The sequence below is a fragment of the Hakea prostrata genome, chromosome 7 (assembly GCF_041222555.1).
Source record: "Hakea prostrata isolate BN-2017 chromosome 7, UWA_Hpros_2, whole genome shotgun sequence".
NCBI lineage: Eukaryota > Viridiplantae > Streptophyta > Magnoliopsida > Proteales > Proteaceae > Hakea > Hakea prostrata.
The window spans coordinates 40,301,135-40,326,892 of NC_142606.1; the positions used below are offsets into that span (position 1 = coordinate 40,301,135).

Sequence of the window (25,758 nt, forward strand, 5' to 3'; positions counted from 1 at the left end):
AAATAATCCTAAGATTCTTAATATATATTCATCGTATTAAAATCCTACTCTTTGAAATCTAACATGACAAGAACATAAGTTTTAAAATTGATATATAATGTGGTTTTCTTAAATAAAGATAATATCATCTTTTGATTTCTTATTTCTAATGAAAGGCAAAATAGACATTGTATATCCAATCTCAAAATCCTCTTAACATTGATAAGAAGAGAAAACAATAATAATTTCACAAAAAATAGAATTTCATTAGTAATTAAGCTATAGTACATAGAGCAAGAGGAATTATTTCTAATATAAAACTTCTTTGACACACTAGGCATTTTGTGTTCTTTTCTTTTCCCTATTTTTTCTTTCTTTCTTGAGATCATTTCAATTAGTCGTAGTGACTAGGGGCCCACAGGCCCAAAAGGGAAGGGAAAGGTACGGTAAGGGGGGGATGTCCTTCAGTCCTATGACAATCTCGACAGTCGGATGGCGAAATTTTTGTCAAGATCAAACCGTTCATTACAATTCAATGAAATTTTGCCATCTAGTGGTCGAGATGGGGTTGTAGGACTATTTAATGCATAGGACTAAAGTTTTTTCAATGATAAAGGTGAAAGTTCGAAACCATAACTTATACTTACTACTTCTATATAGGATGCTACTGTGCTAAGGCGTATAAAAATGTCAACAACAGTACAACACTGCGTGCCATTTTGTTTAATGTTAAAAACAGATGGGGAGTTCACAGATGCAGTGATTCATAAATCAGCTTAACCTTTAGCGCACACTGAAATCAAGGGAGGCACCCTCTTGAGTTAGGTCAGAACAGTAACTTACTTTACAGGGAGGGTCCTTTTCCATTTTCACTCTTTTTTTTTTCTGGTGAAATATCAGATTAAGGCATTTTTTTAAAATTTGTAGACTATGAAGCAAGCAATGTTCAAGAACAGCAGGAAAGTTGGAAAGAATCTAAAAATAAACTATAAATTTAAAAACAAACGCGGCATAAGAAGCAGACATAGCGATAAGAACAAAGAAGCTTACAAGGACAACACAATAGGAGAGCTGGCGAGAGCGAAAGGAATAAACACAGATGTTACACAGCAGTGCATTGCAAACCTGGAAGAAATCCAAACTTATAGAGGAAGGAATCATCCAGAAACATCCATTAGTCACCCAATAAATAATCCATCAGATCTCCCATCTCTTTATCTAACTAATTATTTCTCAAAAGAATCTTTCCGGCTTGGATTATGCACTGTATCGGATGGAAAATTTTCATATCGGTCAAATCAGTCTCTTTCGATGTGATTTCTTATTTTTCTTTCAAAAATTAAGTTTATCTTATCTGTATTATAACTATTAAGTGCCGACGTCTGTAGAATTTTCTATAGAGAATGACATCCAACGTAATCAACCACCAGACCTTAGAAGGAAACTTCTGAATCATAGAATCTTAGTTAGTTTAAAGATAAGGTTTCAACACATTAATAGAGCACTAAAAGATAATGGAATACAAGGATTTGATATTTTGATTGATGGGTTACATAAAAGGGACTTTGTTTTCTTTGATGGGAATGGATAGAAATTGATTTACACAAAAATTAAGGATAAATATAGAGATTGCAGTGGGAAAAAAGATTGGCTGTTGTTTGGATTGTAAGAATGTTTTTTTGTTGTCTTTGCTAATGGCCAATCAAATGGAATATAAGAAGATATTCTCAAAAATATGGAAACCCTAGAGGCTACGTGTGAATTCGATGGGAAATCAAAGATTGGTTTAATAACAATCATGTTTCTTATCTTGAATAAGAATCTTTTGAAAAATAAAAATCAGTGTTTTTTCAAAATATTTATGAGTTTAATGAGAAATTGAATGATGTAATTTCATTAACCATCAATGGGAGTAACAAACTGTATTTCTTATCTTGAGTAAGAATCTCTCCCCTTTTGGATATTGTGGAAAAAGTAGAATGCCTCTCTATAATTATCATTGGGCTTATTGCATTTGGATAAGACTTATTTTGTGTTATTTATTTATTTGAATAATACTTGAATATGGAATAATAATAATAATGAATGATGATAGATTTATGGATAAACACCAATAATGGAAGGTTTTCACTCTAAGACTTTCTTTTTCTTTTTTCTTTTCCTTTTTCCTGTTGATCTTAAGTCGTAAGTTGTCCTGTCATCAAAAAGAAAAAGAAAACTTACAATGTAACTTATAAATAAAACAAGAAAAACTTCCATATAAAAGGAAATGAAGATGAGCAGCTTGATGAGTAGGATATATGTTCAATCTTTTTTGGCCAAAAAAATAGAAGTGAAGATATTTACCAACAGTTGGTAGAGGATCATGTCTTTCTCATACTCTTTCACTATTGATAAAGAAGGAAAAAAACACTTCGAAGTATTGACAAAGTGAAACAAGTGTAGATTACTTTTCTTAAATGGTGAAAGAGTGTAAGAGAATGCAATCCTCTCTACCTCTCCCATATAAAAGATTCCAACTCCCAACAATTATTTTTTCCTTACCATCGCAGGATTGCTCAATCAATAAGACCAACGCCTCTTAATGAAGAAGTTGTGGATTCAATTATACCTAATGGTAATATTATGTAATACCCACATCCCCAATTTATAAAAATTATATATTCAAAAAAAAAAAAAACAATTATCTCCTCCTTGCAAAGAAGAAAACCTAAGATTTTATGAGTTGAAATGGGGAAGAACTTTACTAGGTTGCATCCTGTACCCTAAGATCTCATCTTCTGGGTTTGTCTATAAGATTAGACTCCTAAGAGTAGAGGTGTAAACGGATCAAATTCAGATTAAATATTAGTAATATCATATTCGGAGAGATTCAGATAGTATCCTATTGATTTTCGGACAGATTCAGTCGGATTCGGATGATAATCGGATAGCTATTTTATTTTCTTCCAAATTAGTATCAATACAAATTGAATACAAGTTTTTGACTAGTTGTTGATATCTTTACCATATTATTTGTGACTGTTAGGTTTGAAATTCAAGAATTGAGCAACTTTGATAGTTATTTTAAAAAAATAATCACATATTTCAAGTAAAAAAATTATGAAAACAAAAAAAACAAATCCAAGTAAGTAACCTAATGGGATAATTTTGTGAAATGGATTATCCGTAGGAAAGGAATATTACCATATCTGCATCATATATAGTAATCGAATGGATTTGGAATTACCCTAAACGAATTCAGAGGTGGACAGTAATCCATCTACACCCTACCTAAGAACAATACTTCCACATAAGAGATTAGAGTTTGAATCATCGTAGTTGAGATCTACCTAAGTTGGCTCAAATGAATCTTAAATTCCAAAGAAAAAAAAAATGGGAAGAGTAAGGAAGGAAAAAAACCACCACGGGTTAGTTTCCTTAGACAAAGATGGCATTTAGTAAATTTTGATTTGGAGGTGATCAAGACTAAAGAGGCTTTCGTTGCTCCTAATCTTTCCCTTCTTTACTAATTAATCTTGGCTTATGATTGACGAGTCTTCTCTTGCCATGGAGAGGAGTTTTGAAATTATTTTATGGGTCAAATGTCAAAATGGGTAGTGAAGACTGGACTACTTCGTGTCTTTAAGAACCAGTTCCCACCTCCTGCCGTTGTTTAAGTTTTTTTGGCTTTCTATTAGTTCTATATAGCTTGACGTATTTTCCAATCTAGAACCCACAATCTGGTAGCTTGCTGTGAATTTAGAATTCTGAATTCTAGAATTCTATCTCCTTTGCTTTCTTGGAAATCAAGTTGTGAACCACTCACCAGATAAAAAGAGAGAGACAGAGAAAGGGAGACAACAAAGGAAACTGAAATGGGAGACGAAGTGGTATTGTTTGTGGAGGATTCAATCTGCTCTTCTTCATTTGCTCAGTGTAGAATCTGTCATGATGAAGAAGTTGGGAGCTCTAAGCTATTGGAAGCTCCTTGTTCTTGTTCTGGAACCGTAAAGGTGGAGAATTTGTTCTTATCTTCATTTTAAGGCTTCTTCTTCTTCTTCTTTCTTCGTCAAATTCATGACCGTTTGTCTGTTTTGATTACTTTCAGTTTGCACACAGAGAATGCATACAGAGATGGTGTAACGAGAAGGGTGATACAACTTGTGAAATCTGTCTCCAGGTTTGCCTCAACCTCAATTCACTAGTAAACAGAGCAAAAACGGAACGGCTGATTCCAATTCTTGGTGGAATTTTGTTTTCCTGCTATGATCGAAGTTTCCAGATATATAATTCTGTTTTGAATTGCTCTATTACTGTTTCCTCCAATAAAAATTCTCTTCTTTTAAGCTTTTTCCAACTGTATTTTTGCTGAAAGAATCGAAATTTTTCGTGTATTGTTTTCTCAAGCTACCGATGATTCTCTGTATTTCGAACTTAAATATTATATGAAGATTTAGCTCGCAAAGTTTGAATCCTTTTCCCCCAAAAACTTGCAGAAATTCGAACCTGGATACACGGCACCGCCCAAAAAGGCTAAAACGCCGGACATAGGGATTACAGTCAGGTAAAACCGCGTTGTCCAAGAACACGAAAACCGATTTGACTCACAATTATTGATAGATAACTAACATTGTGAAAAATTTTAAAAAAAATGCAACAGAGGAAGCTTGGAGGTTCGAAATCCACTTCGGAGACAAGAGCAGGAGCTTGAGAATCCAGGATTAATGGCGAACGCTGCCGCCGAACAAGATATCTCCGACTGTTCTGCCGCCGACGAGAGAAGCGCGTCTCGTCGCCGACTTGTGGTCCTCGTGGTAACGTCTCACTTCTCTTTCTTGCAACCAAAATTATCAGACCCTTTAATTCAAATTCAAATTATGCCAAATGCCAACTGTCACTTTATCCGATACCCACGTGGCAAATGAGAATGAGATTAGAAAAAACAAAAAAGAAAGAAAGCAGCTTTTCTTTCTTTCTTCCTTTCTTTCACATACACATAAAGGTGTTTAGAAGTTAGAACGAACAAGGGGCCATCAATTCCAGTGGGGCCCACCCTAAGCAACGTGTGGACCCTACATAGATTTCCACCTCCAGGGCCGGTTGCCTGCACGTTACCTTCCGCAAGTTTTGGTTTTAGTTCTCTTCTTTAGCCTCCCAACTATAATTTTGGTAAACAGATCCAATGCTCCTTTCCTTTGGTATCTGAAACCTTTTTGAAGGTCAAATTTCACACAGGAGAACAAGGTAATGAGTGATCAAATAATAGATCAGTGCATCAAAAACTTTGAAACTAAGCTATATGCTAGCATTCATAGAGTAGAATAAACCCCATTAGGCACATGACTTGTACCTTAATGACTTAGAAATCCAGAATGGTTTTGGTTTGTTGAGATTAAAAAAATACAATGGAGATGGAGAATGCATCACCATCACCATCACCTGTTGGTATTGTTGGTATGTAAAGACACGCTTTAAGTTCAGGTGTGACATCTGTTCCAATGGGTACTATTGAAAATGAGTGAAGAGGGGGATCTTTCATCTTTGGAAGGTAAAAAGGAGAAAATATATATATATGTATATAATGTTAGATTTACCCACCCAGCCTCTAGTGGGTTGGTCAGCAGATGATTACTTTGCCGGCAGCAGTTAGCTAGATCCTCTACTAATTTCAACCCTTAATGATATTGCAGTTTGGAATCTTTTTGCTTTTGAGACACTTCCTTGCATTGGTTGCTGGTGAAACAGACCATCATGGATTCCCAGTTCTAACTGTAAGTCTATATCTTTATGAGCACTTTTTAATGGGACATGCTTTCCAAATGGTTTGGTTTTTTCTACTATTAAGTGGGGAGTTGGGTGATAATTGATATGATGTAGATGGAGACTTTTAGACTCTTATTAAGTTAATCTCCCACTTTGTGTAATTAATGGTCTTCTATTTTCTTTCTGGCCTTTCTCTTCCCATTTCAGCTATTTGTTCTTAGGGCTGCTGGAATCATTGTTCCTCTATATATAGTGATGCAAACAATTACAGCCATTCAAAGACTGAGACGTCCGGGTCAGGTTAGTTTCTGCATCATCCAATTTCAAAGATTCATATATTTTTAAGATTGTATTCACAAAACAGACAGAACAATTTTCATCTTCATATGTAATCATCTGTTAGAGAATCACTATTTTCAGTCATTACTTTATTAACAAAGTTGAAATTTATCACTTCCTAACACAATCCAATAGCCGTGCTGTAGGAATTCTTGCTGCACCTACAAACCCAGTTCTTTCAAAACTAAATAAATCGAAAAAGAAAAACCGAGCATTAGAATTCCTGGTCAACTTTTTGCTAGCAATCTTTAAACAATAATTTTGACCGGGAAAAGTTTGAACAGTAATCTAAATTGTTTTAATTCAGTTTATCCAAATCCAATCCAATCCAATTTAGTTCAATTTGATACAATCCAATTAATTAAAGTCAGTTTTGAATTCAGTTTTGGGTTACAAATTATTAAATCCCAAATTCATATCCTTCTTACCCAGAAAAAAAAAATCACACCCTTTATGTATGGGCTTTTATGCCTAAACTGTATTTAATATTCCTCCTTGTTAGAATGTTTCTTTTGAAGAATATAAAAGCTTCCTACCAAAAAAAAAAAAAAAAACATAAAAACTAATTTCTTCAGGAGCTTATAGATTTTTTTTGTTGATGAATCAGGAACTTGGTGATCGTTCAAGCCTCCTAGTAGATGAAGATGTTGACAATAACGAAGATGAACACTTAAATCGTACTGTCTATGTCCAAGTGCATTCGTGAATGCTTGATGATTTGTAGTGTCATTTATTTTTGTATCATACGCATTATTTTAATGCTCTCTTGTACCATTCCGTTCAAAGCAAAATATAATTCATCTCTACAAATACTAATCATAGTGGCAAAGCTTTCAAATTTGGGCAACATTTCTGATTTTTACAGCTTCTTCCCCTTTAAGTTGAGGTGGGGACTAGCTCAGGATTACAAGTTTTAAGATCGAAAATTTCGCTTTTATTCCCTTTGGAGTGGAGGTGAATAGTTGTTAAAACATACATTAGGGCCATGAAGCATATTCTTGCTGATCCCTTGAACAGCATCAAAGGAATTTTAGGGTGCATTTGGTAGTGTTCTTAAAAGCATTTTTGGCATTCTTTTGTTCTCTGGAAATAGAAGAACAGGTTAAAAGCATTTGTTAGAACAATTCATTCTTTTGTTCTTTAAGAATGAGCCAGTCAGAAAAGTGTCAGAAGAACGACAGAACATCAAATTTTTTTTTTTTACCAAAGAACAACAACGGAAGTGATAAAATTGGTCCCAATTGAAACCTTAGAATGAGTTTAACAAACACCAACTTATTCTAATAGTGTTTTAGAAATATTTTCATCACAGATTTATCAAACACCCATTTCCTAGCAAAGAACGTTCTTTTAGCACAAAACATTAAAAAATGGTTTTGCATAAAAATTGGTCCATCAGAACAAACACTTAGGGCGCGTTTGATAACGTTCTTAAAAAACGTTTCTGGCGTTCTTCTGTTCTTTGAGAACAAAAGAACGAGTTAGAGGCGTTTGATAAAACGGTTCGTTTTTCTGTTCTTTAAGAACAGACCAGTCAGAAAAGTATTCTAAAGAACGCTTTTTGTAGAACATAAAAAATATGTTTTTACTAAAGAACAGAAACGAAAGTGATAAAATTAGTTCAAATTGAAGCCTTAGAACAAGTTTATCAAGCACCAACTTATTTTTCAACTGAAAAAAAAAAAAACACTTACATATTCTATTTAGTGTTTTAAAAATATTTTCAGAACGGATTATCAAACGCCCTTCTTTAAGTAAAGAACGGTATTTTAGCACACAAACATTAAAAAACGGTTTATCATAAGAACTGGTTTCTCAGAACGGAAACGTTACCAAACGCATACTTAAGTTCCAATCACCTAATTCTCGATTCCATGGGTTCATACTGAGAGAAATACTACTTTTGTAATACTAGCCAAGTTGCATGCTTCAAAAAATAAAACTAACACCAAATGTCCTTAAAATGAAGTTATACATAAAAATTATGCTTTACAAAGTTGTTTCAGAAGTAGTTTCTTGTTAGAAAGATTTTTCATTTTGCATTTACCAGTGTGGGTATCCAACTAAATCTATGATACCAAATGCTATTGCTGGTCTATATCCATTCCGGAATCAATTTCTAAATGTCTAGAAGGAACATGCAAAAATAATGTGTTAAGAAAAAAAAAATCCATGATCTCAACATTAGTCGTGGAATGCAGGTATAGAAAATCAAGTAACATTTTATCTAACCAGTATTCGAGATATGATGCCAGCTGCTAAGAGATAAGTTTGTCTCAAAAATCATTTTGTCTTACGTTCTTTTTGTAGTACTGTTTGAATTAAATCTAAGGGAAGCTCAATTGCCAGGGAAAGACATCACATTAAAGAGGTGATGATTTTAATTCTACCTAGAAAATGCCTATCACCCAAAAGAATTCATTTACAATCCGCTGATCTGTCTTCGTGCTGAACTTACATGAGAATGGTAAGAGTCAATATAATATTATATTTACATTACAATAAGACCAAGTCAGCCAATTGTTCCACACTGTAAATATCAAGATGCCCAAACTAGCCTGCTCAATTGCATGGTTCTCAACTGAATAGAAAGGCACCCAATAACATACCAGGTTTGTCCGATGCTCCTTCATATACATGTTGAAAGGGACAGGAGTTGAAGTAGAATCACAAAGATTCATATCAGAAACATTTGATCAAACCAGTGTTGTATTCTGGAGAAAAAAACATACCTTGTGACACATTGTGCATACATGGACGCAGTCCTAATTTTTCAACTCTATAATTTACAAACGATAACTTCCTCTGCACCGAACAACAATCACAGAGAGGGTAAGAAAAAGATAAAAGATGTCAAAGCTCATCGCTACAAGGATACAATCCAAGAGAAAAAAATGTCAAAGTTCATCTCTACAAGGATACAATCCAAGCACTGACCACAAATTAAAGGATAGCAGCCTGCCTTACCAAGATAAGGTAGAAATATCAATGTCCAAAACAATCCCCTATTGGCCTGGGCAAAGCCAGCAAAATGCTGTAAAGTAGTATGAAATGCACTTCTGGAAACAAAATTAGCATCTGCTTGGCAGCGTAGGCTATGGAAAGAACCTTGTGTTATACCCAAGAAAATGAAGAAAGCTCTTGAAATACAAAGAAGCAAATCAATGCGATTTAGAAGTAAACACATGATTCAATTCCCCTGCAGAAGTAATCTTGCCCTCTGCTGAAGGTCAGTGAGCTGTCCAACGCCAATGCTCTCAGACATTTCACGGCAACCTAAATTTGCAATAATGCAGCTCAAGTCTTGGAGAAAAACAGACATCTGTTCATCAGGACCTCCTCCTGATGAGTTGTACTCAGATTCTTGCCTGTGTTTCCCGTACGTTGCTTCAAACTCTATTGACATGGCTACAGCTTTCCGAAGTACTGGATCAGGAAGACCTGAAATCCTCACAGGGGTCAGAAACTGGAAACCAATTTTTATGTAGAAAACTTTCTGAGTTGGTACATTTCAACCAAGTAGACAGCAGAAACTCAAAAGCAAGTTTATCATAAGATTGATCAATGAAGCACTCCCATGCAGCTAACCAGCATGTCCATTACTGCTAAACCGGAGGAGAAAATATGAAACATGTCACAGGTATCATGCACAACTGGATATCATCAAATATTTAAGAATAGCAACAGCAATGGAACTGCCCATAATGCAATTTATAGGATTGAGGAGAGGTATGGAACAACAGCCTTATTCATTAAGGTCAGGCGCAGGTTTACACGGACCCATCTGAGGCTTTGACTTAAAAGCCTGGTTTCCCACCTAACACTTTTTGATGGCAATGTGCAGTAGACTTTTAGGACACTAGACTATTTGGGAGCAAAACAATAAGGAAAGTGGGGGGGGGGGGGGGGGGGAGATTACACCATAGGGGTATAGTAGAGGGATTGTAGAGAATCAAACCCGTCAAAACATGTGGGGGACAGGCTGAGCTATAGAGACAGATGGAAACATCCTATTTGGGAGCAGCCACTCCCATGCTGTCCTACGTGGAAAAGGGGTGTTAGTTTGTTAGGATTAGTTTTGGGCTACATTAGGGGAGAGGGAGAGAGAGAGAGAGAGAGAGAAAGGGGGGATTGAATAATGTTTTGTAAGGGCAAGCTTGCTTGCAGGAGAGGACTCCCAGGGTAGGGGCAACTTGACTAGGGTATTCACGGATCTGAGAAGCATTGTATTACAGTTTTGATTGTCGTTTTTAGTGTTGAATGAACTGAAGTGTTTCCCTTCATATTTCCAGTTAATACTATTCATTTGCAGTGTGTGTGTGTGTGGGAGTGAAAGCATTAAGGTTGTGCTGTCAAAGAGCTGGTGTTTAACTCAGAGATTGATCGAAGGCATTGGCAGCTGCAGGATTTTATCATTGCTATTTGCTGGTGTTCGGTGTTTGATTGAGCATCCTATCATAGACCACAACCAACCATCCCAAACAGATAAACCTCAATCAATAATTATCAAAAACTTGTGCAGTCCATCCAGTCTATAGAGTATCTCTTACAGTTATATGTATGACTGACACAGTTGGGCTGCAAAACAAGGATATAAAGCTGAAGCATCAAGATGAGCCAGGATGGATTGGCTAAACCACTGCATCAGTCTAATCCAGCCATTGGTGGATGACACTATCAAATGAACTTTCAGTGACCTCCAACTCCTCAATCCTTTTCAAATTGCATTGGTTCACTCTGAACATGACTGAACCTTCTAGTTCTTAGATTGAGCTTGGCTAGCAATTTAGGTCCTGGAGTCTACCAAAGCTAAGACTTGGTCACATGTTAATCAGTTCAGGTACAGGAGTTACCATTCAGTTGCAGGATTCCAATCCTACTACTAAAACTTCTCAACTAACACAATATTTACATTTGGGCAACTTTTTGCCAAAAATAACTTGTGCCAGTCCACAAACAGAGATTTCCAGGGTAAGTTTTTCATTCTTTTGCTTTTTCTTTTTTTTTCCTTTTTTTTTTTTTGGGGGGGGGGGGGAGAGATGAATTCAAGAATTCAGCTCTACAGTGGCATTCAAAGTTTTAAAGCATTGAGGATGTTGTATCACATATACATAAATCATAAAGATGACCAGAATTGGAGCCAGCTCATCATCCTTCAATGAAGCCTAAAAAATGCAAATAAGTTGTCTAATTGGGTCTTGAAAGTTTATTTTTTCTCTGTATTCTAGACCAAATATTTGTTCAAGTAAAGTTGCTTATCAGATTGAGTCCTAAAATTAGTTTATTTGGTCTTTATAAGTAGGATTCCACTCCTACCTGAATTTTGATAAATGGATTGAAGTTAATATTGAATCATTGGTTGTTACCAGTTTTCTGTTTTCTCTCTCCTCCCCATGATTTATCTTCTCTCATCTCTTCCTGAGATTTCCCAGCTTCTTTTCTGTTCCTTACCTGTAGTTTGCAGGTTTCTTTTCGTATCTTTTTCCCTTGTATCTTTCAGTTTCTGTTCTAGTCTTAAAGTCCTTAATTTCTAATTTATTACAGTTCTGGAAACCCAGTTTTCCTGTTTCAATTGTCAGGTTTTCCACCTGAAATAAAAATTATAAGTTTATAACTTCAGATGTTCTATTTTCAAGTTCTGAATTAAGAGCACTATAAGCTTTCATATTGCTACTGTTACATTACATAAACTCCACCTGAGATTCTGTTTGAAGTCATTAAGGCTTTGTTCATCTAGAGGTGAAGGGAGGTGGGAGTGTTGGGAATATGACATCCACATGTAGGTGGGTGGAAATGTTGAGGGAAAGTTAGTTCACCATGAATATTATTCAAACTTCCATCAATATGGTGGGAATAAGGAAAGGCTGGGGTGGAAATTTTGAAGTGCCTCATTGGCATTCTCCCACCCCACGGCCCACCTAACACCATCCTTCCCCACCACCCCCACCTAAAAAAATAATAAAATAAAACAATAAAAATAAAATAAAATAAAAAGATAGAAAGCAGCTTAAAAGATCAGCCATTGGATGCTGCATTTAGTGCAGAATTTTAGTTTCCTACTTCAAGTCAGAAATCTTCATACCTTCCAATCCAACCGTCAAATTCCATCTGGATTTATAAGGACAGTCATCACTTGGAATAAGGCAGCTAACCATTCTTTTAACCAAGTCAGGGCCCTTGAATTTCTAATATCAAACTTCTCTTATACTGGGTCCTAATTCTGTAATTGTTCCTTGGATTTCAGTGACCTAGTGATTTTAGGTGACTAGAATTGCATTACCAACTCAATTAGGTTACCAGGTTCAGTACCACTGGGTTAGTAATTGGTTTCTGTCCTAAAGAAAAACATAATATAATGAAGAGACTAACCTGCCAACCGTGCAACATTGACACCATAACTTTTAGGGCATGCTCCAGGGGCTAGCCTGTAAAGAAAAGTCACTTCTTCAACTCCATCTCTTTTTCCAACTCGACATGCCATATGGCAAAGGAAGACCTAGAAAATTGGAAGAGCAAAGGTAACAGAAAGAATTTCAGAAATTCATAACAGATGAGTATGAAATGGAAAAATGTAGATGACCATAGATCAAATGCCAGGGAAATGAATTCATAAATAAAGGTCACAGAAAATGATTCGTCAGGTAAAAATCAATGTAATGACAAGATCAAAACTAACCATTGGATGCCTATGATCATTCGATTCACAAGAAAAGAGATGCAATGGCCCCATCAGTTTTCTCTTAATCTGATGAGGACATTATTCTTATGGAGCGACAATTTCAAGTTTACCAGCGGCACCAGTGTAGAGGTCAGCCTACCGCAGCAACTGTATGGATAGACAACGAGTTCAGAGACTATCGTATTCCATTCGTTTGACTAGAAGCACTGCTAATAATATGGCTTATGTCTTTTATTGGGTTAATAGTCTTTTATTTGCGTTTATTTTGTCTTTTTTGGGTTTTATTTGGTTCATTTGGGTTCTTATTTGGCTTACCTAACATTAAATGGGCTTCGGGCTGATAGCATGGATTGTTTAACTTTACCTGTTTTGGATTTCCAGTTTGAACCTAGTATTAGAATATTAGTAGGAAGATTATTTAGGTTTTTTATTTTGAATTTTCTTATAAGAACTATACTCGTAATGGAAAACAATGAATGAAAAGTGAAGGTTTTTCTCTGCAAAAGACATTCCCTCCTTCCTCCTCTCTCTTCTTTCCGTGAAACTAAATCCTATGCCCTCTCCTCTAATGTCCGGCAGTCTTTGCTGCCCCAACCACCCACCCACCCTCTTCCTTCTTTTCTTTTCCTTTCATTTTTTTTCTTCTCCCTGTCAACAGCCCCCCGGTGTCCGTCTTCTTCTCTTCTTCTCCATTTCCCAAGCCTTTTTCCTGGCAGAAGCACATCCCCTGCATTCTTTGGGGCAGCTCCTTGCTCCCTCCTCTTCCCTTTCTTTTTTTCTCTCTTTTCTTTTCTGTTCAACAATGTCTGCCGCAATTTTTTCTACTTATTCTCACAGCCAAAATCCCACCTGGTTGTTGTGGTTCCTTTAACCACGCCCTTTGTTTCCTTCTTCAGTTATCTTTCTAACTGCTGTTATGTAGCCATACCAGGGCCAGCAGGTCCTTATTTCTCTGTTTTGTTTCCAAACCCCTGCCCCTGTTTTGATTAGGTAACTTGCACATGCTGCTGTTTAAAAGATTTAACTTTTCTACCTTAAGGCAGCTTGTTTCTCTCCCTTCTTGCAGTAGATTTATTTGCATTAAATTCTAGGATCCTCTCACATTGTTATTTGCTGATTTTTATTATTAATTGTAGGATCTTCTGGACTAGGACAGCAAATACACTTCTGGAACTTTTGATAAATTTGCACTCAACTAGGAGTTTGCTATGATCCCCGCCCCATGTGTCCCCATTCAATTTTGGCTTAGCATGTTAGTTTAGGCTGTTATTGAGTGTTACTCTTTTATTTTGCCTTAGCTGTGTTAAGAAATAGTAGAAACACTAGGGGTACTTTTGTCCTAGTGTCGCATTAGGTTGTCTGATTTTTCCTTTTTGTTTACCATGTATGCTCTGCCGCCAGTTCAATAAGGGGCATGTCTATCATTTTTTATTATTCTAAAAAATTATAAAATCTAGACCTGTGGTTGGGACATACACAATTGCAGGGATCTTCTTTTTCTGGAAAAAAAAAAAAAAAACTACAACTCTCTTCCTTCTGTTCTCTCTTGCTTTATCTTCTTCGATCTTCCTATTACTGGCAGATTTATAGAATCCTGATTTTTAACATGGTATCAGAGCATTAATCTGATTCCTGGGTTTCTATTTTTCACCTGCCAGTTTGAGAGTCGTCTCAAGGTCCTCTGTTTGTGGTGAAACCCTAGTTCATATAAGAAGAACTAGGGTTTTGAAGAAGGTCGAAGAAGTTATACATTGAACAGTGGCTGATATCGATTCATCCTAACTTACAGACCCAAAGGCTGCTCTTATGTGTTGTTTGTCCATTTGGATTTTGACTTGCCGTATCAAGATTCTGAACTGAAAGATTTTTCTTTTTAGTATTTAATCTGCTACTGGTTTCCACATCAGTCCAGTGGTTGAAGACATGCCTATTTGAGTTCCAGATCTGGCCTACATATCTGAGCTCTTCTTTCGGGGCTTTCTTTTTCAACGATACTTTGCTGATTCCGCTGATTGTCTTTTACATTCAAGATGGTATTGGATTGTGATTCGCCGCCTAAATATCTGGCTGATTGTGAGCCGAATGAGAAAGTTCTCTCATGAGGTATTAACTGCTGGTTTCTTCGCATTCTTCTGGTTTGCTGGTTTGATACAGTGGTTGATTTGCTTCTATAATTTCTAATTTGCTGTACCGAAATTTGGGAAAATGGTTCGCTTGGCTTTCTCTATTACCCTTCCTGGGTTTTATCTTAGGCCCATTCAGTGGCTCCTCTGCCATCTCTTTGGTCTTCCCTGATTGGAGATTGAAGATGTCTACTGCAAGAGATTTTGTCTAGATCTTTTGGGTCAATAGTGAGTCGAATTGTTGGAGTGCCTTCGGCTTTTGTGTAGTCATTGGAGCTACACTTCTATGAAATTTCTTGTGTAGCATTCGAGCTGCAATTTTTACCTACTTGTGCAGATGTTGAAGCAGCATTGTTACCAACTTGTGCAAAGATTGGAGCCGGATTTTCTACCAACTTGCACGCACATTGGAGCTGCACTTTTTACCTACTAGTGCAGATGTTGGAGCTGCAATTTTACCTGCGGCCAGTCCTATCTACCCCTAGCTCTGAGTGTTCCTACCATCCCGTGATTCCCTTGAGATTAGCAGTGGACTCCTCATTTGATTCTTATACAGCTATGGATTCTCCAAGATCTCCTCCTGCCTCAACTCCTCTTATTTTGCCTACTCTATTTCCCGATTAAACTGGCTGGCCTCTCAATCCCGGGTCTTCTTTTCTCCCCCCTGACCCCCCCCCCCCCCTCTTACTCAACAATTGGCCTTTCAAGTTTGAAGGAGGTGCATTTTCCCCATACTGGCATTATTTGGATAATGCCCTTGATGTTAATTGTTGCTGCTATACTAATGGATATGGTTCCTCTTCACTGCTACCTATTATTCATAGTGTTGGATGGTTCGTTCAACATGAAGATTGTTTAGTGAGTTGCTGTTGACTATTTTCTTTTTCTGGAAAAACCTGTGACTTTGTTCCTTCTCTTATCTCTTGCTTTCTCTTCTTCGAGCTTTCTACTGTTGGCTGGTTATAGATTCTGATTTCTTACAAGTTGCATGTCAATCTTTTATTTGCTGCTGCAATTCTCCTCTTTGAAATTTTCTTATGAAGGCTTACTCCCACCTAGAGTACACCTAACCTGCCCTTGTAGGATCCCTAGTCCCTAGGGTTCCCTCTACATCATAATCTCTGGTATGTTGTCATCCACAAGCCACAATCACAAACTTAGAGGTCATATAAAAGTTTGGTGCCATGTCACAATCTAGAACTCACTTTACCATGACATGGCCTACAATTATAACAACCCGCACAGCAGAAAGAAAGAACATCACCAAATTATCAAAGAATACCAGACTTCACTTGAGAGGGACCACACAGTCTATTTAAAACTGCATAGCAACACCAAGCTTAGGACTAATGGTCATTCCCTCTCTAAGAGGATGTTAGTTCCCATATGTTACCAGCAAGACACAGTGACCTATCAAAAGTTGTACTATAGATCTAATTCCCTGAAATAGGCTATGAATAGATCCATATTCTGAACCCTTTGGGATATTAGATGCATTCCAAACATTGAAACATTGCAATGTGTGACAGCATGCACCCAGACATTAATATCATCTATGCAAGTAGATAACCAACTATGCAAAACAAGAAGTAGCGGAGTACCTTGGGATCTTTCTGATAGTCCACTGACAAACGATGATAATGAGTGGAAAATAGTCCTCTACAATTTACCCCATGGATGAAATGCTCCAGAACCGATTCCCTGAGATGGATAGCTTGAATAAGCATGATATTTCCTGACAGGGCTCACAAACAACTAAACAGAAGCATCAAAAAAGAGAGGACTTGAAGGAGGCCATGAAAATAAACAAATGAATGCATTTCAGGAACGTTCTCAAGCAATGACACTCACGCAATGGCTTGCCCATCTGAAGTTGAAGTTCCACGTCCAAGTTCATCCAATGCTACTAGTGAATCTCGGGTTGCTGATGACTGTGGTAATCAATGGAAAAGATGCTCATAACACTGAACAAAATGAGAAATTTCTTACTATTTTTTAATTATTATTTTTCATCCAAGCAATAACAAAATGGGGGTTTTGTAAAGTAATTATATCAGTCATCAAATCAAAAGGGAGATTTTAAGAGACTTATTCTATCCGAGACACAGATGTGAGGGGTACATGCAAAAAGCAATCAAGGAAAAAATAATTTATGTAATATATAAGGATTATGTTACGTATAAAAAGGAGAAGAGTATTAGGAGCCCACAATGCTTTGAGTTATTATTTTAATTCTTCCTTCCTGAAAAAGAAAAGAAAAACCATTTGTACTCATAACTCAAGTTTGATAATTCTGAAAGAGCTGAAAGAAAATGCTTAGGTATTTCATTTATTGAGCCATCTCCATTTCACCTTGTTTGTCTCATTTTGAATCTATTTGAATCCTCTTTTTTATCCAATTGTTGAGACCATTGAAGAGTTGATTCCATGCGGAAATGGAGACTCTATTTCAGTAAATTTGTCTTTTAAAGAAGCATTTCCATCTTGCATAAATTGGAAAACAATAACATAAGAACAATGTTACATCTTTCCCAATGGATAAAAAACAGAGGAATCACCCTTGGATTACACCTACTAAGTTTGTGACATATAGGTCTACTAAATATATACTGCTAACTCTATTTTTGAAATGAAGATAAAAGTTGTGTCCTTGTAGTGTAAATCTTGACCCACCTGAAATTTTGGACATGAACATTTGGTGGGCCATCTTGAATAAGCTATAAAGAAAACTACCCATCCATTAAAGATGGATTAAAATAAGCACCCTGGTTCAATAGGAGCTGCATGTATCATACTTACAAATAGTGTTTCCGTTAACATATCTCATAATCTCATAATTTCTTCTTTTTTTTAATGTAAGTGAACCAACGCCAGACCAATCAAACAAGGAAGCAACCCCCCCCCCCAAAAAAAAAAAAAAAAAGCAAAAGCCATAGGTTTTAAAAAATGTGTTCCTCCAAAACTTACCAGCATAGAAGCAGTTTCTGAAAGTTCTGTAAAGAATGTACTTTGTCCTGCCATAATATGGTCTTTAGCACCCATTCGAACAAAGATTCGATCAGCAGGAGACAGTTGAAAGCTTTCTGCAGGGACATCTGCTCCCAGCTGTCATAGAACAACCAAGTATGAAAATGATTGATGATACATAAACCATACAGATTCATGCAGAGAAATCCATTTCTGCTTTTGTTCCAGAAGATCAAAGAACATTACTTGTGCCAATATCACAGCCATGCAGACTTGACGAAGAAGAGTTGACTTTCCACCCATGTTAGGACCCGTGAGAAGGATAAAGCTAGCATGTTCAGAACCACCAATAGTAACATCATTAGGTACAAATGTACCCTTGCCTAGAGTATCACTTCTAAGAACAGGATGTCCCAAACTCTTTGCAGACAAGCTTGGAGACTGACTTGAACATGATGAAGCTAAAATAACTGGCCGGCAAACATTTCCTTCATAATAGTCACTTGCAACAGCTAGACTAATCAAAACATCCAGTTCTGTACAAAATGCCAATACAACGTCAGTCATCCAAGATAAGTAGATAGGGACAACCGGTTTCCGCATCAGCAGTTATTTCTTTTAATTGGTGCATCTAAACTTCAAGCTACATATATCTTCTAAGTACATCAACAAAAAGGAAATGGAGTCACGAAAAATTATACCATATCTCTGACTACTCAATCAGTAGATTCCCTTCCTCACAAGAACATACTGTTAATATCAGCATTTATGACATCAGACCTAATCGTATCAGTAGTATCCGTCTCTTTTTAGAAGTATATGTAATTATATTGTATCAGATCACATTGGCCATCAATACCTTGATATGATTGATAGATGGATTTGAGGGTGCATTATTGGAAATAAAGATGTATCAACCGATATGGCTTGATAATATTGATACATACTGAAACCATTGATACCACTGACAAGTGAGAGAGAGAGAGAGAGAAAGCAAAAAAAATTATATCAGACTCAATACAACTACTGTTACAACAACAACAATAAGCCTTGTCCCAACTAAATGGGGTCGGCTACATGGATTTTTGCCCTCCAATCAATTCTGTTCGAGGCCATGCTAGATACAAGGCCTAAGCTATACATATCCTTTCTCACCACTTCTCCTAAGGTTATCTTAGGTCTACCCTTAGCTCTTCTAGTTCCTTCAATATGGATTATATCACTCAATACAACTACTGTTCTGGCAGAAAAATGGAGGAGGGGAACTTCAAATCAAAAGTCTAAAATCTTGAATTTAATCTTGATTTTTACACTTCAAATTCAAAAATGAATGAAGGAAAGCAAAAACATAATCAAACACTTTTCCTGACTACAGGATACTACATGTAAGAAACCTAGTCTTTATAACGATTTCAATTTAATGCACTTGCCTGGTAGTACATTACTCTTCATTTAGTGTTTATACATTATATTTGTTAAATATTGCCCATTTATATTGCTTTTTATTCCAAAAATGTATTTCATGTATATTGACCATTCCTAGGTATATCAATTGAGCTCAATACATATTCTCCAATATGGTATAATATGTCTGTTAAAAAACCAAAATGACATAATAACCAACACTCATACTCTAAACCATGGTCAAGATATTATTTTATTTTTATAATCCCAAAATGAAATAAAAAGAGCATCCCAGTTCATGAGGCTCCAACTGTTGAAGGGTCTGGAACAGAACTCTAGCAGAGTTACCCCCTGCATAAAGGAGAGGCTATTTCTGAGTCTCAAACCTGCAATCAACAGGTTGCAATACCAAAAGCATCATGTGACACAATTCCATGCCATAAAAGCATGGGGATAAAAGGAAATAAAACCAAAAGTCTCCAGCACTAAAGAGACAGCACCTATGTGACATATACCTTCCTTGTCCATACAGCCAAGACAACTGTTGTATAACAGGAGAATTTAAAATATATATTAACTTTCAGAAACAACCGATGTGGGATAAAAACCGTGATGCAACAATATAATAAAGCAGTAAAAGTGAAATATTGAATTTTAAATGCAAGACATTACTTTCCATTCTCAACATCACATCAAACTTGTAATTTTCTGAAATAGAATTGTTAAATTAATAGGGGAAACCCTGGTCTGAGAACGCAGATAGTGACGGTCAGAGATTATTATTTTTATTTTTTTTCAAAGCCTCAAGGAAGTACCTGAACTAGAAAAACAATACAAAATTTGAGGATCAAGGCCTTGCAACAAACACACAGAAAGTATTCTAATTGCCTATTACAAAACTGTACCAGATGTAGCTATATGGTCAGCAAAGAGAATACCAAATGAATGTAAGAACAGGTTGGGACTGCAGAATGTGCAAGACAGGATAGAGATACCTGCAATTACAGAAATCAACTGCCTCCACTGTATATGATGCACACAGAATTTTCCAATTAGCTGCTGTAGGATGCTTCTCAATTTAGTATCCTTCTCAGTTTCGGCTTGAGAAAGCTCTCCCAGTAATTTCTTAATTTTTGGAGTCCAGTACCTGAAGAATCCCTGCATTTCCAATGTTGGTGTGCACATTTTGGACCCACAAATACACAAACATATCAACAAACAGAAATTAACTAATGAAAACCACTTGAGATTTAAATGACAGCAAGAATAAGCATGAATGCACACTTAAAATTAAATTAGTCATATAATAAGGAAGAAGAAAATTTGTTTAGAGCGGCAAACACAATATGGCAAGTTATCCTTGAGTCACAGTGAATCAGAGAAGATTTCAGTTTTTTCTTGTAACAGTGAGCAAAAATGAGTGTACCTTACGAGGCTAATATCATGTGAAACAAAGAGGCAACCAAAAGACATGTTCTTGCTTCCCACTAACTCCAAACATTGTTTATAATATGGAAGTTTCAAAAGACAAGTGCAATGGCTTCAAGTAGCACAATAGTTTTGAAAAGAATCATACGACTATTGGTAGAATAAATATCATTTTAATTTAACAGAGAAACAAAAATACGGCATATGTAACTATGTAACTTCAACATTAAATCCAAATGTCCTACGACCAAATTGAAGAGGTTGACAAGAAGCTAGGTCCTTCCAAAGCTTCAAATGCAACCAATCCCTAAATCATCTCTACCAAATAACCCTCTTCTAAGCTACAGACCAAGAGACTCATAGTTTGAGAACTCAGATTAGATAACCAACCTGGCCAGCCAAAATATCTAGATCGGACCCAGATCTCGCCGAGCTGGTGCACTTTCTTATGGTTAAATCAAAACCCTGTTTTGGGGGACCCATGCAATCATAGAGGACCAAGAAATCCAAGATATTCTTGGGATCACAAAAAAAGTGAGATATTACCAATTCATTTCCCTTACAAACTACAACCTAAAAACTATTAAGATTTATTTCCCTTACTCACCCATGCCAAAAAAAACTTCTGCACTTGGACTCACTTCCCTTACAAATGTCGAGCTACTGAGAGTAGTAGTCCAACAACCAAAACATGCTTTATGCCCATGTTACATCTCACCAGAATCTTCATGAGATCCCATTTAATAAACAATAAGTAACATAGAACAAGCATTTGAGTACATTCAGAGGCAAATACCCAGATAATTCCCAACCATTTCCAAACAATGACAGCTGCATAGTTACAGTTCCAAATTCAGGTGAAAATTTCCAATCCCTAGCTTAAGGACATATAAAGCAAGGGAAGTCTACCACTTTGTTCTACTAGATGGGAGTACAAAAAGAAGTCTTCCAGTAAGCAGAAGGCATATCCACACTTAACATTCTGGTACCTTTTTGGATGAACGTAACTCATAATCCCGAGGGACATTCCCTCGCAAGCTCTCAGGTACCTCAAGAAGATATGAGTCTTTTCCAACTGTAACATAATCGACCTATAACAAGAACCAGAGGTATATTATCATTGGAGCCACATGAACCCCAGTAATAAGATTATGCATTTTACTCCAGCAGTACTTACTGAACCATCCCCAAGTATTTTACGTTGTTCTTTCAAGTGCTTTGTCAAACAAGATTCAATATCCTTAATTTGCTTGCAAGCAGAATCATATTCCATATCAACTCCTTCATGAGGTATAATGCGTCCAGAACAATCAGCTTCTGCCCAATCAAAAGCATCTTTGTAATGCTTTAGATCTGAATACAGGTCAGGAAGACCTTTACCTGTCATTTAATGACAAATACCATAAGATACAAATACACAATCGAAGAAATACCAAAAATAAAGACTACAGAAATGTCTATACCAGGTGTTAACAGATGATGGAGTACTCTAGACTTGACATTTTCCAATACAACACTAAGAGAAGAGCATGCTTCTATCATCACTTCACAACCACGAAGAGTAGCAAGGAACTCTTGAAGTTGTTTCTTTGCTGCATCTTCATAAAGAATTACTTTATTGGCATTCCTTCCATTAGCTTCACTGCGTCGAATTCAAATGATGATCCCAAAGAAGAAGAAAAATAATCAGAAAATGGCATCATCAACTTATATCTCGTCTTACTGAAAATATATCTATAAAAAATATTACTGCTGTTTAGGCTTAATGCAAATGGATTCAACTGTGACCTTTTATGTGCTACCACTGAGATTTGATATTCAGTGCAGTAGCAATTATAGAATCCACTCCCCACTCAGTTCATTTGGACCAAAGTACCTGATCTAGTACTAGATTGGTAGACACCAACTAGGATCCGATATCCAGGATCTACTATGAGGCAGTCAAGTTCAAGTAGGTCAACGCAGGGCATGTGCCACTGTCTAGGGCTAGGTTATTATATGTGTTTGGAGGTTATATCTAGTCAACTAGATGATGGGTAGGCTAGCAATGAGACTTACACTTCCATGGAAAATTTACAAAATGCTGAACTTTAAGTTTTCAGCAAACAAGGGTCAGGGTTTCGAGTTTTGGAAAAGAATCTGGGTGAAACTAATGTTTGAGATTGAATTTGGGTGGGGCTTCGTCTGAGTGATGAGGAGCCTATGGGCTGTATAGAAAATCTGGACCGGTGGTTAAGATTGGGCAGAAAATTGAGTTTCCAATTGAGGCTAAGGTTGATGGAATCTAGGGTTTTAACAGAGAAATGAGCAGTAACGTGGATCAAGTGGGTCGGTGTGGGAGGGTTGCGGTCTGTATTTGAATGTTTCTACCAGTGAAATACGCCTGTGGAAGGATTTTAGTGGCTAGGGTTTATAGAAAACAATAATTTAAAAACGGGAATTACAGTTTAGAAAGAAAAGTACGGGACTAGGGACGTTGTAAATTTATAGTTGTTGCAGAGACTCTTTGAATAACAGCTTGAATGGATCAAGAGCAGTAAAAATTATATCTTCGTAACTCTAATCCCATGTACTAACAATAAATAAGGCCCATTACATTAACAAAATCAAAAACAACAAGCCTAAGTCCTGTAGGATCCAACCATGGGCCAAAATAAACTCTTCTAGGACCCCCATTGACTCATTTGGACAAATTTAACTGTATCAAAACAATATTTCAAAAAAGTCGCAATTCCATTTTGAGAGTAAATTGATTTTGCCTCCACTCATTTCTTCCATCTAGAGCAACTGGTTAACTGAACCACTCAATTAGGTGCCCGTCCAAATAAGACCTTCAGTCTTTCTGCTCCATTTACCTGCTAGCAAATAGGCGTGCTAGTAACCTTTCCATATCTGGAAGTTTAGACAATTCTTTACGAAATTCAAGCGTAGACGGCAAATTGACTCCCTGCACGGCATAGCGTAACTCATTTAGTACAGTTATATCAAGCATTAAAGCTCTACAAAATTCTAAATCCAATAACTGAACAGGAAATTCTAAAACTAGCAGATATCACAGTCAGTAAATTATTACCCATCGACACACAGATAAAATGAGCATAAATCAAGAGTCTAACAATTTTTAAGAGGCATTTGGAGGCACCGTCAAGGTTAAAAAATCATTAGTTTGTGAAAATCATGCAAATATCCAATCCAAATACTCATATAAATACCAGGCCATAATTTTCACAAGTAGGTAAAAGTCATTCATTGAAGCATGAGACATCAAACAAATTATCGTACCTCATTCATAAAATCAGGACAGAATTTGGTTAAACGCTCTAAAATTACATGAAGGAGCGATCTAACAAACTATGCAGGCCAACACACTAGCAGCATGGTCTCTATATGGGAGCCTAACATAGTAATAAGAAGAAGAAAAAAAGTAAAACATTTCCAGCATCACATTTTGTATAAATTTTTGTAGAAGGAACCCATAGCTATGCTCAAGCTTATCAGTTTCATATCGTGGATTATACAGGAAGGGGTCAACGAGAATTTTAGGACTGCGAGCATTTGTTGCAAAAGGCTCATTCACCATGGCTTAAATAGTTGAAAGAAAAGCATTTTTATGCAACTCACCTTTAGGCCTGCTATGGCATCCTGGCGATCCCTAATTGAGCCAGCATCATACAGCGGCCTTGCAAGCCAATGTTTGAGCAACCGTTTTCCAAATGCAGTAACACAGTGGTTAATTTGTGCATAAAGTGTCCTACATGACAATTAAAATCATCTTAGAAGGTCATACAAGAGGGAGTGTGTGAGAGAGGGAGAGAGGGAAATATTATTCATAAGAACAGAGAAGTTACCCTGAGGAACCTCCATTTCGGTTGTTTTCAAACATCTCAAGATTCTCAAGGGCAGTTGCATCAAGTACCATATATGGTTTTTGAAGAATACCACCAAAACCAGAGCATGGAAGTAGCTCAAACTTCGCAAATCTAAGCAATGACTCATCCAGAAAAGCCTGCCTAAGATAGAAAACACACCCTCCAAAAGCAGAAATTGCACAGCTCCCATTCTCGCCTGCACTCACTAACTCAGATAACACAACTGGTAAACAATCTGATGCCTCTACACCATCAGAACCAGATCCCAATGTTGTTTGATCATTAAGTTGCTTGTAAGTATTTCTGACTTCTACAATGGTTTTCTCACTATCCCAGAATTCCACGATCGGCACCAAATTGTTGACTAGGGGGCTCCTTGTGTGTTTCATTAAAACTGTCTCAGTCTCAGGACTAAGAAAATTAGCAGGCTTTATAATTTCAACAGGCCTTAGCTCAGACAGTACACAAGATAAGGAACCGCGCTCTGAATCATCCCCAAACTGGAAAAGAAAAGATAATTAGTCAAAGCACATCCTGTCTACGAAGAGACATACAAACATTTCTTCATTGAAAGTAACAAACAAAACCATCCAAACCAAAATATGTGTTAACGAATACACATATGGTAACAAGATTCAATTAAAAATTATACTTTACAAGTTTACATAGCTAAATGAGAGCCACCTTATAAAATCTAAGTGTTGGAACATCAGATTGGATTGAGGGACATGCCTTAACACTATCTCAATAGTGCAAATGGTGTTTAATCGTTATGATACAATTCATGTCCCTTGGAAAAGAACTTTTAGGATTTGGTTTTGGTACACTTTTTGGGCCAAGTTGGAAATCAAGATCAATAAGTTGTGCTCAAATAAAAGTCCCCCAATGGATTATATTGTCATTGAACAAGTGATTTTGAATTTCCAATTGTAATGGACCCATTCCACAAGGAGTTCGTTTCTAATTACATGTAATGTTCTAGTTTCCTTATTTCTTTTGTTGCATGTAATATAGATCGATCCCCTAGAAGGATATTGTCCATATTTATAGTTTTTTTAATTTCTATTTTACTTATAGCCAAGGATACTTCCAAGAAAGATTCCATCTCAGTGTTTGCTTGGCAGCGTAGTAGCGACTAGAGTATATTTCAGGTGGCTGCTTCATTTGCTATCATAGTAATAAAAGGGAGAAGGGGGGCACAATGCTCCCAAAAGATATTGGTTAT

At 36.6% G+C, this 25,758-nt stretch overlaps 2 protein-coding genes across 2 annotated transcripts in view; one reads left to right on the forward strand and one right to left on the reverse strand.

Moving 5' to 3' along the window:
- Window positions 1–3,586: 3,586 nt before the first annotated feature.
- LOC149011150 (uncharacterized) lies at window positions 3,587–7,464 on the forward strand. The gene is made up of 7 exons (XM_089164376.1): window positions 3,587–3,974; window positions 4,070–4,141; window positions 4,458–4,525; window positions 4,622–4,775; window positions 5,652–5,732; window positions 5,932–6,024; window positions 6,671–7,464. Exons 1-7 carry the CDS (start codon window positions 3,837–3,839, stop codon window positions 6,767–6,769), a joined length of 705 nt encoding a protein of 234 aa, XP_089020502.1. The 5' UTR covers window positions 3,587–3,836; the 3' UTR covers window positions 6,770–7,464.
- A 365-nt stretch (window positions 7,465–7,829) lies between these two features.
- Window positions 7,830–25,758, reverse strand: part of MSH6 (MUTS homolog 6) — a 29,642-nt gene continuing 11,713 nt past the window's right edge. The window contains exons 9-21 of the mRNA XM_089161647.1: window positions 24,513–25,033; window positions 24,286–24,415; window positions 23,520–23,611; window positions 22,128–22,306; window positions 21,842–22,044; window positions 21,654–21,755; window positions 20,232–20,394; window positions 18,079–18,368; window positions 17,833–17,970; window positions 16,717–16,796; window positions 16,467–16,566; window positions 12,433–12,559; window positions 7,830–9,504 (exon numbers count right to left, since the gene is read on the reverse strand). Coding sequence (XP_089017773.1) covers window positions 9,254–9,504; window positions 12,433–12,559; window positions 16,467–16,566; window positions 16,717–16,796; window positions 17,833–17,970; window positions 18,079–18,368; window positions 20,232–20,394; window positions 21,654–21,755; window positions 21,842–22,044; window positions 22,128–22,306; window positions 23,520–23,611; window positions 24,286–24,415; window positions 24,513–25,033 — 2,376 coding nt within the window. The 3' untranslated portion in view covers window positions 7,830–9,253. The remainder of the gene's footprint in view (window positions 9,505–12,432; window positions 12,560–16,466; window positions 16,567–16,716; window positions 16,797–17,832; window positions 17,971–18,078; window positions 18,369–20,231; window positions 20,395–21,653; window positions 21,756–21,841; window positions 22,045–22,127; window positions 22,307–23,519; window positions 23,612–24,285; window positions 24,416–24,512; window positions 25,034–25,758) is intronic.